Below are 16,147 nucleotides of genomic sequence, written 5' to 3'. Positions count from 1 at the left end.
TAATTATATTAACAGTAGCTAGCTCTGTGGTAAGATTACAGTTGAACTGTATTTTCTTATGCTATTCTACATTTTCCAAATTATCCACTGACAAGGAGAAAATTCTGAGATGTTCTAAATTACAGCAGGCGGGAGGGCAGAAGGGAGAGACAGGTGAGGTTCACTGGTTAACAGGTGCTGGTGGTTCCGACCTGGTCCTTTTCTGGCTAGCATCTGGCTCAACAAACCCTTTCTTTCTGAGGAGCTTTAAGCTGTGAAAGTTTGTTTAGCGTATCTTGTCAGAAGCAGTATTCTACCTTCAAAGGAGCAGAAAAGGGTGCGTGTGGCACACACAGCAGTCACACTGTGGCTCATCGGGCCAAGATGAGGATCCTGTCATTGGCCTCTCTGAACCCTTGGATCGTGCGCCCTCACCTGGTGGCTGATGTGCATGCTTTACTAGGCCAGGGAGGGTAACCCTTCAACCGAAAATGCGTGAAGCCATCTAGAACATTTGGCATCTGTGCCATGGAAGGGGGTATCCTTCTCGTGTTGGGTACCATGTTTGACTGTCCATAAGAAGCTGCCCAGGGCCGGGGACACTGGTGCCAGGCAGGGGTTCCCTCATCTGAATGGTGAGTTACTGAGGGGACGCCCTCAAGTCGGGTTTATTATTATTCTGTTATTCACCAGTACCTGTTTGTTTTTGACTTATTTTTCTGAGGTAACTGAGCTTATAGTGACATCTTGTGGCCATTCTATGTAATTACAATCTGGATTTTCACTGTTGGTCGAACAATGCTATTAGCTTAGCTCTGGAATTACGTGACGGTGACTTTCACTCTGGAGAGACCACTGCTCCTTCTGGCCCTCTCATGGGTGTTTCCAGGCGGCTAGAAGCCTTTGCAGAAGAGTCTGGACTCACTGTCCAAGATATGTGGCTGTCTCATAGGGCCCCCAACAGAAAAACATTCCCCTACCCCCCGTTTCAGGATTAGAAGGAACATTTCTGGTGCGTCTGGGAGGTACAGCCCAGTACCTGGAGCCTGCCTGAATACCGTGTGGTGCTCAGGTCCCCCCGATACACGTATGCAGGCAGCCACTGATCGACTAGGAGACAGCTCCCATAAAAGCAGCAGTTTTCAGACCCAAAACGATTTCTTGGCCTCCGTGGATCAAGAACGAAACTTTTGAATCATGGGGAGTCAAAACTCCACACTCCCCCTTCCTTCACACACTTCAGGAACCCTGGCTGGTGTTGTACATATAAGAATTATGGGGCTAGATCGTGCCTGTTTTTGTCTAAAACGGTTGCCTAACTAAAGTTGACATGTCTTTGCAATTCCCTGAACAGGACACTTGTGATTTGACATAGTTAATCTTTTTACAATCTTATTAATTAGACTGTAAATTAGAGGTTAAACGCAGTGCAATTAAGATGGGTTTATTTTACACGGAAGCCCGGCTAGTTATATGTGCGCGCACTCTGGTCACACACTCTGGTCCCTCCTCCTGTGCCTTCTTAACGAAATGGACCGAGTTAGCCCAAATCACTTAAAACTCTCGGGGCCACTAAGTAAGTTTTAAGTCCACATCAAGGGCCTCCCTTAAAGAGAGAATTCCACACCTCTCAGGGACAACGGGGACAGGGACAGGGCGGAGATGCACTGACATGCAGAAGCTTCTAAAAGACAAACTGACTTTAAAACCGGCTCTAAAAGGATCCCTAGAGAAACTTAGGCCATCTGAGCAGGTGCTTCAAGGCTTCTCACTCTTTCTCCTGCCTGAATCCTGATGGCATATTCCAAAGAATTAAAAAACTCTATACTCAAAAATGTGGTAAAGGCAGAAGCTGGGTTTTCAGAGTTTAATCGCATTTTCAGCCTCCTGAACTGTGAGCCGCTCTCCCTGGTGCTGACGTGGTGGGAGGCCGCGGAGCTGCTGCTGCGTGAGGGGCGTTTCCCCTAAGCAGACCTTCTTCACCGGTTTCCTGGGAGGGGAGCAACTCGTGCTTGCTACCACCCAGGAAAGAGCCTTGTTCTCTGAGGAGGGGCTTTGCAGACGGTGCCCCAGGGTGGGCAGCTGGCGGAGATCGGCCCCTGTGTGCACTCGCTTTGCTGCAGGCTCTTCTATTTCCGTTCCTGACTCAGAAATCCTACAGACCGGCCGTCTGCGCTGGCCTCTGGCCTCTGCGGACGGATGGGCCTGTGGGTCTCACCAGACCCATGTCTATGTAAACACGCTTCACTGTGGGTCACGTGCACACGAGGTAAAAGCTATCATTGAGGGATGGTTTGAAGCCAAAGCCACAAACTGGTGGACAAAGGTCAAGTGTTTAAGAGTTGTTAGGACACTTGTCACCTTGAAAAAAAGAAGGCTCCCGTGATGGGATAAGTTGGTCACGGAACACCATAGACTGACATCAGGTGACTGCCAACCTCAAGAAAAATTTCTGTGCATAAAAGAACACTGTAAAATGGCACTCGACCCCCCACCCTGTGGCACATCCCCCCAAATGTTAGTCTGGCTCCAAGAGACCCAAGGCATAGCTAAATCCGTTAATATGCATGTAGTAAAAGCTTTTCTTTCATCTTGAGAGCTGGCTTTTTGATCTGTCATCTCTGAGGCACATCTATCGGGGTGCACGTGGCAGCTGGTCAGGTGGGCTGGGGACTCCTGTAGCTGGACCCAGCGGGACAGACACACGATTTGCGCTCCCTCCTTGGTGAAGCCATAAAAGGCTACTTGCTTACTTTTTAGTTGTCATTACAAGTTAAGACTTCTAAAGATTAGGAATTCTAACTAATATAAATAATGTGTTTTCAGTAAAAGAAGGTATACGGTATGGAATGTATTTTTGAGAAAATTTTAAAAAATGGTTTGTCCCAGTAAGTCGGTTATTTCTAAATGTATATGAATAGACAAGCTAAATTGGACAAGGAAAGTTGGAGGTTTGTGGGAAAAGAATCTTGAGAAAGAAACTTTGGTCAAGCTAAATAAGATTAAAATAAACTTGAGTAAAGAAATTTAAATATCAAAATTAAGCTGATACAATATTAGAATTAAGCTTTCTCTGTTAAAAAGACAGTTTTCCTGTACTATTGTTATATTCTTAATAAATTGTAAAAGGAAAGCAAAGATTTTACGTCTTATTGAAATTATTTCTCGGGCTCTGTATCATCAGGTCTTTGCTAAATTAAATTGTCTTAATAGTAAAAGAGATAAATTTTGCTTACAATTATTGAACTTGCTGTATTTGCCTGCAAAGTCTCCAACTGTCACCATGATTAAATAAGTACTGTTTCACAGTGACCTGTGATCTTATTTGATCAGGTGTTTTAAAACTTGATGTTTGACAAACTTCCCAAAAATTTAAATCTGAAAATTAACCGACAGAATCTTTGATACCTTTTAAACAAAATTTCTTCCTTCATAAAAGGGGAAAATTAAACCAATTAGGCCTATTTGAGATCCTAAAATTACATGGGAAGCATTGTCAAATCAAAAATAATTGTTGTATTTGTATGATTAAAATGACCGTTCTTGAAATTATATAAAATTTGTAAGAATCTACAACGTCCTAATATGTTTTTTCATTTGCATTTCTGGTTATCTTAAAGTGGTGTGTGTTGCAGAGAAAGGCAAATTTCTTTATGAGTAGAGCTGTAATCCGATCTTTAAGCATGTCGCTTTTAGTCTGTCATTTACAGAGGGTCGTTGTTTTACCCTGATGTCTTTGTGGTTTATCGTCAGAGAAATTCCTGGGAAAGGCATCTCCAAAAGAACGCTCTACGACCCGCTGGAAAGGTCCTTTCCAGGTACTTCTTGGACCTCGTCTGCGGCAGAGCTGAGGGACTGACTGCTGGATCCCTGTTTTTCACTTTAAAAAGCCTCCTCCACCTGAACGGTCCACCTGACCAGGAAGAGAAGCTGCTGACATCTCGAGGTAGACTGCTTCCTCCCAAGAGTCTAGCCCAGGTCTGTACACACCTTAAGTGTGGACTTTACTACGCGTGATTCTTATACTTCCTATTGTTTTATGTGTGTTTCTGTTTAAAGACACCCTATTTAATACATACTGCTGATTCATGAACACTGAATTCATGGCCACCAGCACTACAATGCCTAAGTGTAGCTGTCTAACACACCTGTCTTCTCCTTAAGACACGTCACGACAGCAACACCAGACAGAACTTCAGCACTGCACCTGGGGGCCGTTTCAAATAGTGGAATCGCTAACAAACGCACAAACATGTGAGAAACGTGACACTAAATAGACTCTGAAGGACACGCATTCACTCTGGGAGAGGAACCTGCAGGGCAGAGCACGACCTCATCAGACGTTAGGCGGAAATACGCCTGTCGCTGCTCTGAACCCATGTGCCGACACCCGCAAAAGCACCCCAAGTACTGATGGGGAGAGGGGGTGACGAGTACACGTTAGCTGGCAGGTGAATTCACAAACCCAGAAGCCACAAACACAGACGAGGACCAACTTTATATCACTGTAGCAAAACCTTTTCTGTTTAAAAGGAGAGTATCCCCATGGATTTTTTCAAATGGTTATTTTCAGACACTTTCTAAATCTTCATAAAATCCTTGTAAACACAGGTAAAGAGGCCTTGGAGAAAAGGAGATATTAAAAATAATCTGACTTTCAAAAGAATATTAAGGATGCTTTAATGCCTAAAATCAACTTTAAATCCAGAACAAAAACAAAACAAACTATCATCTGGAGAATGTATCTAGATTTGTCCTTCAAACACAATATTACCAAGTGCAAGCACGTGAGTGTTAACAATAAACAGTAAACGAGTGTTATGGTCCTGGGTGTTAACAGCCATCCTGGGCCTCAAACAAGTCCCTTAGTCCTGCATTTACATACAATTTAAGAGCGTTTTCAGAGGTCTGCAGATTCTCGGTTAAGACTCTAGACTCGGATCAGAAATCGCTACTCAATCCTGACAGTCATACTAGGTCAACTAAAAATAAAATGAACTCCGAAACGAATGATACTCCCCCTACTAAAAAGCCAGTAAATACTTACTGATAATCACCAACAAAAGGACAACAGCGACCAGAGCCACCACGGCTTTTATCTGCAACACAAAAAGGCGTAAGATCCTAATGTTAACCTTGACTTTACCCACGTGACTATCTCTTGTGCTATTTACCACATTATACTAACTCATCAACACACAGGCTCATCCCTTGAAAGGTCTTCAAATTTTTCTCATCTGAACTCGGTTATCTGCATCTTTTTTTGTTAATAATCCGAGTCCCCCAAATTTGCAGGTTTTTTCTTGCCTGGATTTTATTGTTCAAGGTTGTGCTGCACAGTAAACAAACCCATCGAAGCCTTCGTGGGCCTGGACATTTTTGTAAATCATTTATTTCTTGTACCAGGGAGAAAGTACAATACTTTTACCAACTCTGCTGAAAAGCGTCAGGGTGGGAAGAACGACACAGGCGCCCAGCACTAATGATGTGACGTGCACAGCAGAAGGTGGCATTTTTTTATAGTACTTATTGACGTCTATGAGAATTCTCTCCGTTTTTTCTCCCCTTACTTTCTTCTTGGCATTTTTTATCTCCGTTTGGAGGAAGAGAATGTAGGTTCCTCACAAATAACCTTATGTAATAAATAACTTGCTTAAGAACATACTGTCTGTCAGTTTCAGAGCTGAGAGGAGAAACCTTAAGATCAGTCCTTCGTCAGCGGCTTAATATTTTAAGTTCACATCATTTCCCTCTATAATATTGTCATATTTCTCATTTAATCCTAAAATGTATAAATTATAAATGAACTTGACTTTCCTGATGAATTCAAATGAAAGTCTTGTTTTCAAACATTTTGACAGATAATTCATTAAAGATGGTTCATTCAGAAAAAAAGATGTCCACTTATTATAAACATATCAAACATTCTGTATCACGAATAACAACCAGAAGTAGCCAATAAAACGTTTCTAAAATAGAACTACTGGTGACATTCTGGTGGCATTACATTCATGACAAGAACAAAGTGACCGAGAAAATATGGGGAAACTTTGCAATGTGGACACCAGGTATCTATTAAAATTATTAATTGTGATAACCAAAAAATGAAATAGACCAGATCGATCTAGAAGGCACATTTTCAGCAGGTGACTGGGTCCCCATCATACCACAAACTACAGTACTCTAGGGGTGACAAGGTGATGCGGAAAATGTATGGAAGCTTTGCTTCTTTTTTTAACCTGAAAGTAATTCCTAAAGTAATTTAGAATTTTGTGGTAATTTTTCAACTTTACCCAAAGCATACATCAATGAGCCCTGCTAATTTGTGCTAGGCTTAGAAGATTTAAATGGCAAAATCAATATCCATTTTAAAACACTTGGACAGTTTTCTGCCTTGGGTTTCTAACACTGGCCAGCAGAGGTTTACACCCCAAAACGGCAGCAATGTATCATCATGTCCAAAGCGCTTTTCCCAAACGACAGGGACAAACATCTGTCACCACTGAACACGGATGAGCCCCGGGGCCTCCTAGACACCTGAGAGGGGGCCGGTGATGCTCCCTCCCCACCCGCTGATAATTCTGTTCACTTACTTTTAAAGTCAAGTCTATTGAGATATATTTTACTAACATAAAATTCACCCTTTCAAATTTCATTTGGCTGGGTTTTGACACACACAGTTGTCACCCATGGGCCGCCATCACAGCTGAACGGAAGGCATTCCCAGCTCTCTGAAGAGTTCCTTCGTGCACTGCTGTGGTCGATGCCCGCCCCTCTACCCTTACCCACTGGCAACCTCGGATCTGGTTTCTGTCCCCATGTCCCTTTTCTTAGCCCTTCCTAAGTCAGCATTGTGAAGTCAATCCAGAACACGGTAGTGACATAGAGACTACTTAAAAATATTTTAAAATTAATTCAATTTTGCCCCTTAAAAGCATACTATTCCTCTGATCTGAATCCCATAAAGTACAAAATGAAAATCTGTAGATATGGCTAAGAAAAGCTAGGCAAAATGTATCATCTTTTTGTGGCCACGTGAATAGGTGTATGGGGAGAGGAGGTGAATGCTTCATGGAACTTTTGTTCTTCCAAAAACAGTCTATAAAATAGAAAGCTTCTATAGAATTAAAAAATTTAAAGAAAATAGAAGATTTATTATTTAAAGAATAAAGATTTTAAAATAGAAAACTTAAATTCTAGACAAGAGGAGCAATGAAACATGTTTCTTTCCTAAGTTCCCTTTCTGAAAGTAAGAGGTTTCAACAGGCAGACAAAATTAAGTAAATCCAAGGCAAATCTTGAAAGAAATCTTAGCATGTCAAAGTCAAATTTAGAGACTTACCGCTAAACCTGAAAATGAGAGACTAAAACAATGAGTTTATGTCTAAGATTTTCAACAAGCCCAAAATAACACACGGAATCAGGAGGAAAAAGAAAAGAAGTGCTTGCATGCTATGAAATATGTTATAAAATCTTAAAAGAAACATTTCCTGCTTAATGATGAGTAGTCATATTTGATTTAAGAAGTAAATTAATTTCTATAAAATGTTTTGCAGGAACATATTAGCATATAGCAATTCTCATTTTTTCCTCCTTGTCTAAAAATTTCTCTTTTATTTCTTATTTCTCTGGAATAACGAGTGATAGAGGGTTTTTTCTTAGCCACATCTGCCATAATGGATTCTGACATAAACTGCCTTTTTCCCCATTCGAAAAAAAAATGTTTTTTCTAGCTTCCATTCTATCTTTTTAATAGCTCTATGTAATGCTGTAGGCTGCTCCAAAAGGCACTAATAACAAATTATATGAAAAATTAATATTTCTTATAAGTTTAGAGGTAGCTAGATTAATAAAATGTAGATCACGTTCTATGAAGAAACCCATGAAAACATCCTTTTAGGCATTGCTGGATTCCTTTAATTATTTCTGTCCCAAAAGCTATTCATTCATTCGACAAACATTTACTGGGTTCCTACCCTCGCTGGGTTTAGGAGACGTAATAAAAAGCGAGACAGTCGCAGCCTCTGTCCTCACAGAGCTTACAGTCTAGAGGCCCTTTTTTCCTTCTTGTCTTTGAAGAGCACTGAGGTGCCGACCAACCGAGCTGGCGCCTTCTGAGTTACTCACTTTGCATCCACGCCACCACATTTGCCTCCGAAGCTGTTTGGATCTGTTGCTAAAAGCAGTTGCATTATCCGATAAGCTTTCTATATCACATAGAGGATGGAGAGAAGGATTAAACGACAGAACAGGATTCTTTTATCTAGTCACACAAAGACAAGAAAATATTAATTTCTACTTCTGCAAATTTATTCCCTTTTAAGCATGAAAACAACATCCTCCCTGTCTTCCACCCATAGCCTCTGGCATTCTGTATTGTAAAACAAAACAAAACAAAACCAAACCAACAAAAAAACCAAAAAGCAAAAAATGGCTGCAGGTCAGTTTGCTTAATTCATTTTGACAATAAGACAATAAGAAGTCTCCCCAGGGCCACAAGTCTTTCCAATAAACTTACAAATTCTGGTAAGAAAATACTCTTTAAAAACTCAAGTACTTGGCACAACTACAGAAAAAAATTCGTATGTGGAAAAGGTTAGATTCTTAGAAGACACCAAAAAGTGATTGATTTAGAAGCAAAACAATACAAGTTTTAAAAGTGGCTAAATAAGTTTTTTGGTTAAACAAGTCTGTCAAGGATTAATCAGATATTCAGCCTATCATCATTTAAACAATATCTGAGTGTCTAATATGTGCCAGGAACTGTTACAAGTATAAACACTAACATCTGTCAGTAAAGAAAGGTTACCAAGTTAGCAGAGAAAGCATAAGATAAAAATATTAGGGAAGTCTGAAATAAGTATTGAAAAGTAATGATTAAACTTCTTGAGATACAAAGCACGTCAACACAATAGGAACAAAGAAAAAGAACTCCACTCTAACTCTTCCACGCTAAATTTTTAAATGATCCATTCTCAACTGATTAATTAAAGAAATAATACAAAAATAAGATCATTCGAAGTAAAGGGAGCTAAGGTGAAAACATTCGAATCATAAAGTTAAGAACCAAATGCCATTTTCCTCAGCCAAGATTCCTAACCTTTGGCTTGATAAATGGGAGAAGTAAACTATTAAGACACAATCTCTAATGTCAAGAAATATATAAAATATCTGTACCTGATTTGTCCTGTAGTTCATCTAGTCTCTCCCCTCTTTCAATTACCTTTGTAATATTTTCTTGCATGACGTCAATAACTTCATCCACCTGATTCTGAACACTAGTTTAAAAAAAATTAAAAAATTCTTTTGAGAATTTCACAACTTTTGAAACTTTAACAGACATGATAGAAAAGAGCAAGTTCTTAGGATTCTTCAACCACAAAATGTTTTAAGTTTAAGGTATTGTAGCAATGTTCTTCCATTGGTGGGCTTGAGTACTCAGGCAGTTAAAGAAAACATGATAGAAATAAAAGTAATATTTAACTTAAAGATAGTTTATTTTTAAGACAGTTTCTGCAAATTAAAGATACTGTGAGAATGCTTAGTAACTGCAGAATTTAGTCAAATAGCTTGAAAATAATCAGCCGCATTGTCTCTTCAGTAGAGTGCTGAGGCATCACATAGACACAGCTGCCACCTACTTTTGCTGTACAGTTCACACACTAAAACTAACAAAGGATTTTGCCCAGGTATGTTAGAAACTTATGGAAAACATTCAGTTTCCAAAATGGAAGTGTGCGGTGAGTGCGGGCACTGACACTCGCTGGGTGTGACTGTGCTGGTCACTGGCTTTCTCTCAAACAGTGTTTACGACAGCGGGCAATGCCAGGACAGCTTCGGAAGCACACACGAAGATGCAGAGAGAGAAAGGTTTTTGCTCCTTGAAATAAAAACATGATTTCCTTCTTTCTATTAGGGGATGAGGGTCTGTACTATCCAAATTTCAGACTGTTCAATGAACATTTATTACAAATTCAAAAATTTAAAAATCACTTTTCGGCTTCCTCCCCTCACTCAGGAGCTCCCTCTACAGTACACACACACAGAAATGTTTACTGTTTTAAATATCTGGTTTTCCTCTGTTGCTCTAATCATTAGACAAAAACTACCTTAAATTAATTCACGAAATAAGTCATGCTACTGAAATGAAGGAGAAATAAAGTGAACTCATGGTTCTTACAGCACAGAAACTGTTTAAAATGCACTGGATTACTAGCAACTACGTGACTATTAAGTATATACACACGTTTTAAATAAATAAGGATATGTAATTGTTTCTAGTTGGGGAAGTGTATCAATTATCAATTATCATGTAGGGAGCTTTTAAAATTTTTTTTATAATACATGCCTCCCCTCTGCCGTCTACTCTACACTAACCCCCAAACTAATCCAGTGAGCTGGGGGGATGAGGCATGGACACGTGTAATCTTGAAGAGTTCTGTTCCTTCCTCATCATGTAGCTGTATTTTCGAAAAGTGCTTTAAAAACAAAGTGAAGGCAGGCCCGTTTAGACGTAGGTGAGTTCAGAAGTAGTATTCTCAGATTCAAGAAGCAATTGCCACGTTTGATGATAGTCACCTCGCTCTCATGTCAAAGCACACACTGATCACCCACACTTAAACTTCAGGGCTCATCACAGCCTCCTAGGTTCTGCGTCTCCCATGTAACAATCTCCTGAAGGATTTAAGACTGAAGTGCGACCGAGGTGGGACAGAATTCTCTTCTGCCCAAATAGATCAGAACGAGCCCCCAAGGATTTAAGACTGAAGTGCGACCGAGGTGGGACACACAGAATTCTCTTCTGCCCAAATAGATTGGAAAGAGCCCCTGAACCCCTAAAATGTCTTGTTGCAACTCTTGATCACCTAAGCAGAGAGGTAAAGATGTTCATCTTGTAAGAACAAATGGCACAAATACTTAAGCCACTAATCAATTTATTCAGTAAATTAACGAGAGCTTACTACGTACTCTCCTAGGCACTGGGAAAATACTACTAAACAAAATTTTGGCTACCAAACTACTCATTTTGCGTTTGACTAAACAGCTCTCATGGACCTGTCTGAATGTGCACTGAATGTGCCGCATTACCTTCTACAGAGTTATGAAACTCTGTTCTTTACCACAGCACGCTATTTTATTTGCAGCACTTAACACAAAGTGAAAGTATTTATTCATATGCTTGTTTCCTGGATGAGTGCAGAGACCTTGCCTATGTCGTTCCCTTTCGTAGCCCAGCACACGGTGCTTGCAGCACAGTGTGTATTCAATAAATATCTGCTGAATAATAAGTGAACGATTTGGGTGTAAGTACTGCAAAGCATACCCAGCCACCTGAGAAGGAAATATAAGGCAGTGAATGTAGATGTCTCCTTTTAATTATAATGAAAGCAGAGAAATTGTTTGATAAGGACCAATCTTGAATCTTCAGGTAGTTATTTTTCATCATATGCAAGAAATAAGAGTCTAGAGGAGGCAGCATAGGGTGGGAAAGGACAAAATGTCCTGCAGAAATCACACATAATTGGATTATAGCTATTATAGCTATTATAGTAATATACTTACACCACACATGCTTTTAAAGTAAAAACAAGACTTTCCAACTTCCGGCCAAAATGGCGGAGTAGGTAAATGCTGTGCTCACTGCCTCCAATGACCACGTTAAAATTACAACTACATCACTGAGAACTACCTGAAGACTAGCTAACAAGGAAGGGCAGAGAGGTGGAATGGGCAGGTCTCACGCCCATGGAGTGGCATTAAGAATCGGGAGGGATATCTTGGCTATGGCAGTGCCCCCCGATATTTTCACCCCCAAGGCAGCAGAATATACATTCTTTTCAAGTGTACATGGAACCTTTTCCAGGATAGATCACATGTTAAGCCACAAAACAAGTCTTAAATAAATTTAAGAAGACTGAAATCACATTGAGCACTTTCTCCAATTACAATGGTATAAAACTATACAACAATTACCAGAAGAAAACTGAAAAACATACAAACACATGGAAGCTGAATAACATGCTACTAAACAATGAATGGGTTAACAACAAGATCAAGGAAGAAATCAAAAGATACCTTGAAACAAATGAAAATGAAAACACGATAACCCAAAATCTATGAGACACAGGCAAAGCAGTCTGAGGGGAAAATTCATAGCAATACCTCAAGAAAAAAGGCTCGAACGATCTAACTTTATACCTAAAGAAATGAGAGAAGAAGAACAAACTCAAAGTGAGTAGAAAAAGGAAATAATAAAGGCCACTTTCTTACACCATATACAAGAATAAACTCAAAATGGATTAAAGACTTAAATGTAAGACCTGAAATCATAAAACTAGAAGAGAACACAGGCCGTAAACTCTTTGACATCACTCTTAGCAATATTTTTTTGGATATACTTCCTTGGGCAAGGGAAGCAAAAGAAAAAATACATGGGAATACATCAAATTAAAAAGATTTGAACAGCAAAGAAAACCAACAAAACGAAAAGATAACTTACTGAATGGGAGAAGATATTCACCAACAATACATCTGACAATGGGTTAACATCCAAAATGTATAAACAACTCATACAGCTTAACACCAAAAAAAAACAAAACAAAACAAAAAAACCTCCAGTTAAAAAATGGCAGAGGACCTGAAGAGACATTTCTCCAGAGAGGACACACAGATGGCCAGCAGATATTATGAAAAGATGTTCAACATCACTAATCATCAGGGAAATGCAAATTAAAACCACAATGAGATACTCCCTCACACCTGTCAGAATGTCCATCAAATAAATCAACAAACAAGTGTTGGCGAGGACGTGGAGAAAAGGGAGCCCTTGTGCACTGTTAATGGGATTGTAAACTGGTGCAGCCACTATGGGAAACAGTATGGAGGTTCCTCAAAATATTAATAGAACTACCATTATGACCCAGCAATTCCACTTCTGGTTATTTAGCCAAAGAAATCCAAAACACTAACTTGAAACATATACACCTCTGTGTTCACTGAGACATTATTTACAATAGTCAAGATATGGAAGCAACCCAAGTGTCCACCAGTAAACGAATGGATAAAGAAGATATGATAGTATACACACAATTAAATATCATTCAGCCATAAAAAAGAATGAAATCTTGCCATTTGCAGCAACACTGATAGACCTAGAAAGTGTTATGATAAATGAAGTATGTCAGAGAAAGACAAATACTATATGACTTCACTTATATGTAGAATCTAAATTACAAAAACAAAACAAACACTCACAGATACAGAGGACAAACCAATGGCTGCCAGGTGGGAGGAGGGGTGAGGGGATGGGTGACAAAGGGGAGGGGATTCGGAAGTACCCATGACCAGTTATGAGGACAGCCACGGGGATGTAGAGTGCGGCACAGGGACCACAGTCCGTCCTGCTGTTATAACTAGATCTACTGTGTTCACTTCGTAAGGTATATAAACGTCTAATCACTATGCTGCACACCTGAAACTAATAATACTGTATATCCGCTTAGTTGAAAAAAAAAAAACAAAAAAAACTTTCCTTAAAAATGATTGTACTCTTCTGCTCAAATAATTTGAGTAGATTCAACATGTGAAAAAAAAATTAATAAATGTAAATCAGGAAATTTAGTTCTCAAAAAAAAAAAAAAATAACTGAAGAAATAGTTAAGGTCCCAGAATTTACAAATAAGACTCCATGGATATAGGCAGATTGATTGGAACAGAACCCACAAAATTCCAGACTTATTCTTACTGAATTATCATAAACCTGAGGATATTACCTCAACAACATGACACATATATAATAAATCTCTATTGCTAATGGAAACTACCCAATATTCTAATTTTTCTACCATATGACTAATAAACAACTGTCACTTTCTCCTTAATGTATCACTATCCACTGGGGTGACACCCTTAATCCAGCTACTGTATAACCCTTAGTCAATCATGGAAAAATCTCATGATTGTGTTTCTACATTTCCAGGTGTTTCCATGCCCAGAAAACAACTTTTATAGAAGATTATCTCCACACATATATATTCCTTATAATTAAAAAAATTTTTCAATTGCGGTTGACATACCACATATTAGTTTCAGGTGGACAACACAGTGATTAGACAGTGACACACCTTATGAAGTGATTTTGGTTACTAAACTAATATCAGGGATTTGCCCAAGGGCCAGCTATGTGGCAGGTGGTCTCTACCTCTTGGGCCATTTTGGGCACACACACTAGAATCATGCCCTGCTCACATAAGCATTCACGAGGTGCGAATGAGGTTCAACTTACGTGGTTTGATGACTGACCACCTTCCAACTACGTCCGGAAAGCCTTCAGCTCCAGAGTAAGAACCATCATACTTACTCAGCAATTACTTACTGTCCTAAAATTCTATGATCGCCAGTTACTGTGGTAACTTACTGTGTGCATATACATTTATGTGTGTGTGCTTGGCAGTTAACGCAGACATACAGTCTGCAATGGCTACTCTGTGCACATGGCCGTGGTCGGGCAGACCAGTAGGAAAAACACAGCCTATGGACTGCCTCGGCCACACTCAGCCCTGGGCTGGCTCTGCTGAAGGGTACCAGGCAGGAAGCAAGCACACCAGCAGGTGTGTCAGCAGGGGAGCCCTCTTCCCTGGTAGCAGCTTAGGTCTGAGAGAGCAAGACCACATGGGCAGACACGGAGTCCATTTGGCTCAGCGTCAGGGAACAGCGTGGCCACGGCACCCTGCTGATCCTGACTGCTCTGTGACCCTCCCGGAACACAAGAAGATGACTGGCTTGTGAGGCCATCTCTCACTCACTTATCTCCCCTAGGAGACTGTCATGGCAGTCTCTTGTCACCTCCCAGGTTCTGGTGACGTGTGAGGCTTTCCGCAGGTGTGCCTGTGGACTATCAAACCACGTGTCTGCAGAGCGCAGAAGTGGCTCCTTGCTGACAGTACCCATGGCTCGTGCTGCAGACACACAGCCTCTTTTCGGTATCATCCCTTTGGGTGTGGATAGGAACCGAGGGAGGTGGCTCCTCTCCCTTTCACTGTCTGGATCTAAGTGGCTCACTACATCTTCATTGGCCAAACCAGAGGCTGGAGGCAGCAGAGACTCTCTCCTGCTGGCTTGGAAGAAGCACCATCAGTTCTACGGCTGCAAGGAAATGAAGTCTTTTGACACCTGCGTCTGGTTGTCACAGCCCTGGCAACACCGTGACTTCAGGCTTTTGGGACTCCGTGCAGACGGCCTACCTATAGTGACTAAACTTCTGAGCCGTGGAAAGCGTGGGATGATAAGTGTGTGTTGTTTTAGGCTGCTAAGTGCGGGGCAATTTGTTACACAGCAACAGAAAAAGAAAATGTCCCGTCTAGTACTTGACTCAATTTCAGAATCCATGAGCTATGATCAGCCTAAATGTGGACACATTTCTTCATACCAACAGCTACCTGACTAAGTCACAGTATCTCACCCAAACTTGCTGCCCCATTACAGTATCCTTCCTGCCATGTGTCACCTAATCCAGAATTAGGGCAACAATGACCACAACAATTACTGCTCCTGAGCACCTGATCCAGAGCCACTCAGTTCCTCTTCCATGGTGAGGCCAGTGTCCAGGGATACTGCCCTGCTCTACCCACTCCTTCCCCCTTCTTGTCAGGACTCACAGCCCTCTAAAGTTAGGTCAATCCACTGCAGCATTATCCATCATCTACCATCAGCAACTTGTGCAGAAAAAGCTTTAGACTGAAAATTAATTAGCCATAAAACTTAGATCAATATATAGATTAGGGTAATAGACATGAAAAAATTCTAGAAGTATACAAAAAGACAGCTGTACTTCAAGAAACTAAATATTATACTGCTTTTATTATCATTCTGAAAATGGGAATCAAGCGATAGATTTCAAACAAAAATAGACTTTGAGATTGTGCTAAACAAATGGATTTGCCAGAAGGCAATAAAGTCAAGAAAAGTCAATAACCAGAAATTCCATTTCCTTAGCTATAATTCAGAGGTAGCTTTGTGAAAATAAAAGAATTATTGGGTTTTTAAAACTCGGCAGTTATATTTTGCCTACATTAGGGCTTGGCAAATTTTGTCTCTAAGGGGCCAAGCAGGTAAGAGATATTTTAGATTTTGTGGGCCATCAGATCTCTGTCACGACTCCTCAAATCTG

At 40.3% G+C, this 16,147-nt stretch overlaps 1 protein-coding gene across 1 annotated transcript in view; it reads right to left on the bottom strand.

The window, feature by feature from the left end:
• The window catches only part of VAMP4 (vesicle associated membrane protein 4), a 29,039-nt gene that overhangs the window by 2,288 nt on the left and 10,604 nt on the right, over nt 1-16,147 (bottom strand). The window contains exons 4-6 of the mRNA XM_006907805.3: nt 9,157-9,257; nt 8,107-8,186; nt 5,027-5,078 (exon numbers count right to left, since the gene is read on the bottom strand). Coding sequence (XP_006907867.1) covers nt 5,027-5,078; nt 8,107-8,186; nt 9,157-9,257 — 233 coding nt within the window. The remainder of the gene's footprint in view (nt 1-5,026; nt 5,079-8,106; nt 8,187-9,156; nt 9,258-16,147) is intronic.

This window comes from Pteropus alecto, unplaced genomic scaffold (assembly GCF_000325575.1).
Source record: "Pteropus alecto unplaced genomic scaffold, ASM32557v1 scaffold101, whole genome shotgun sequence".
Lineage (NCBI taxonomy): Eukaryota > Metazoa > Chordata > Mammalia > Chiroptera > Pteropodidae > Pteropus > Pteropus alecto.
Note: the sequence above shows the minus strand (reverse complement) of the source record. Positions and strands in the feature narration are given on the sequence as shown.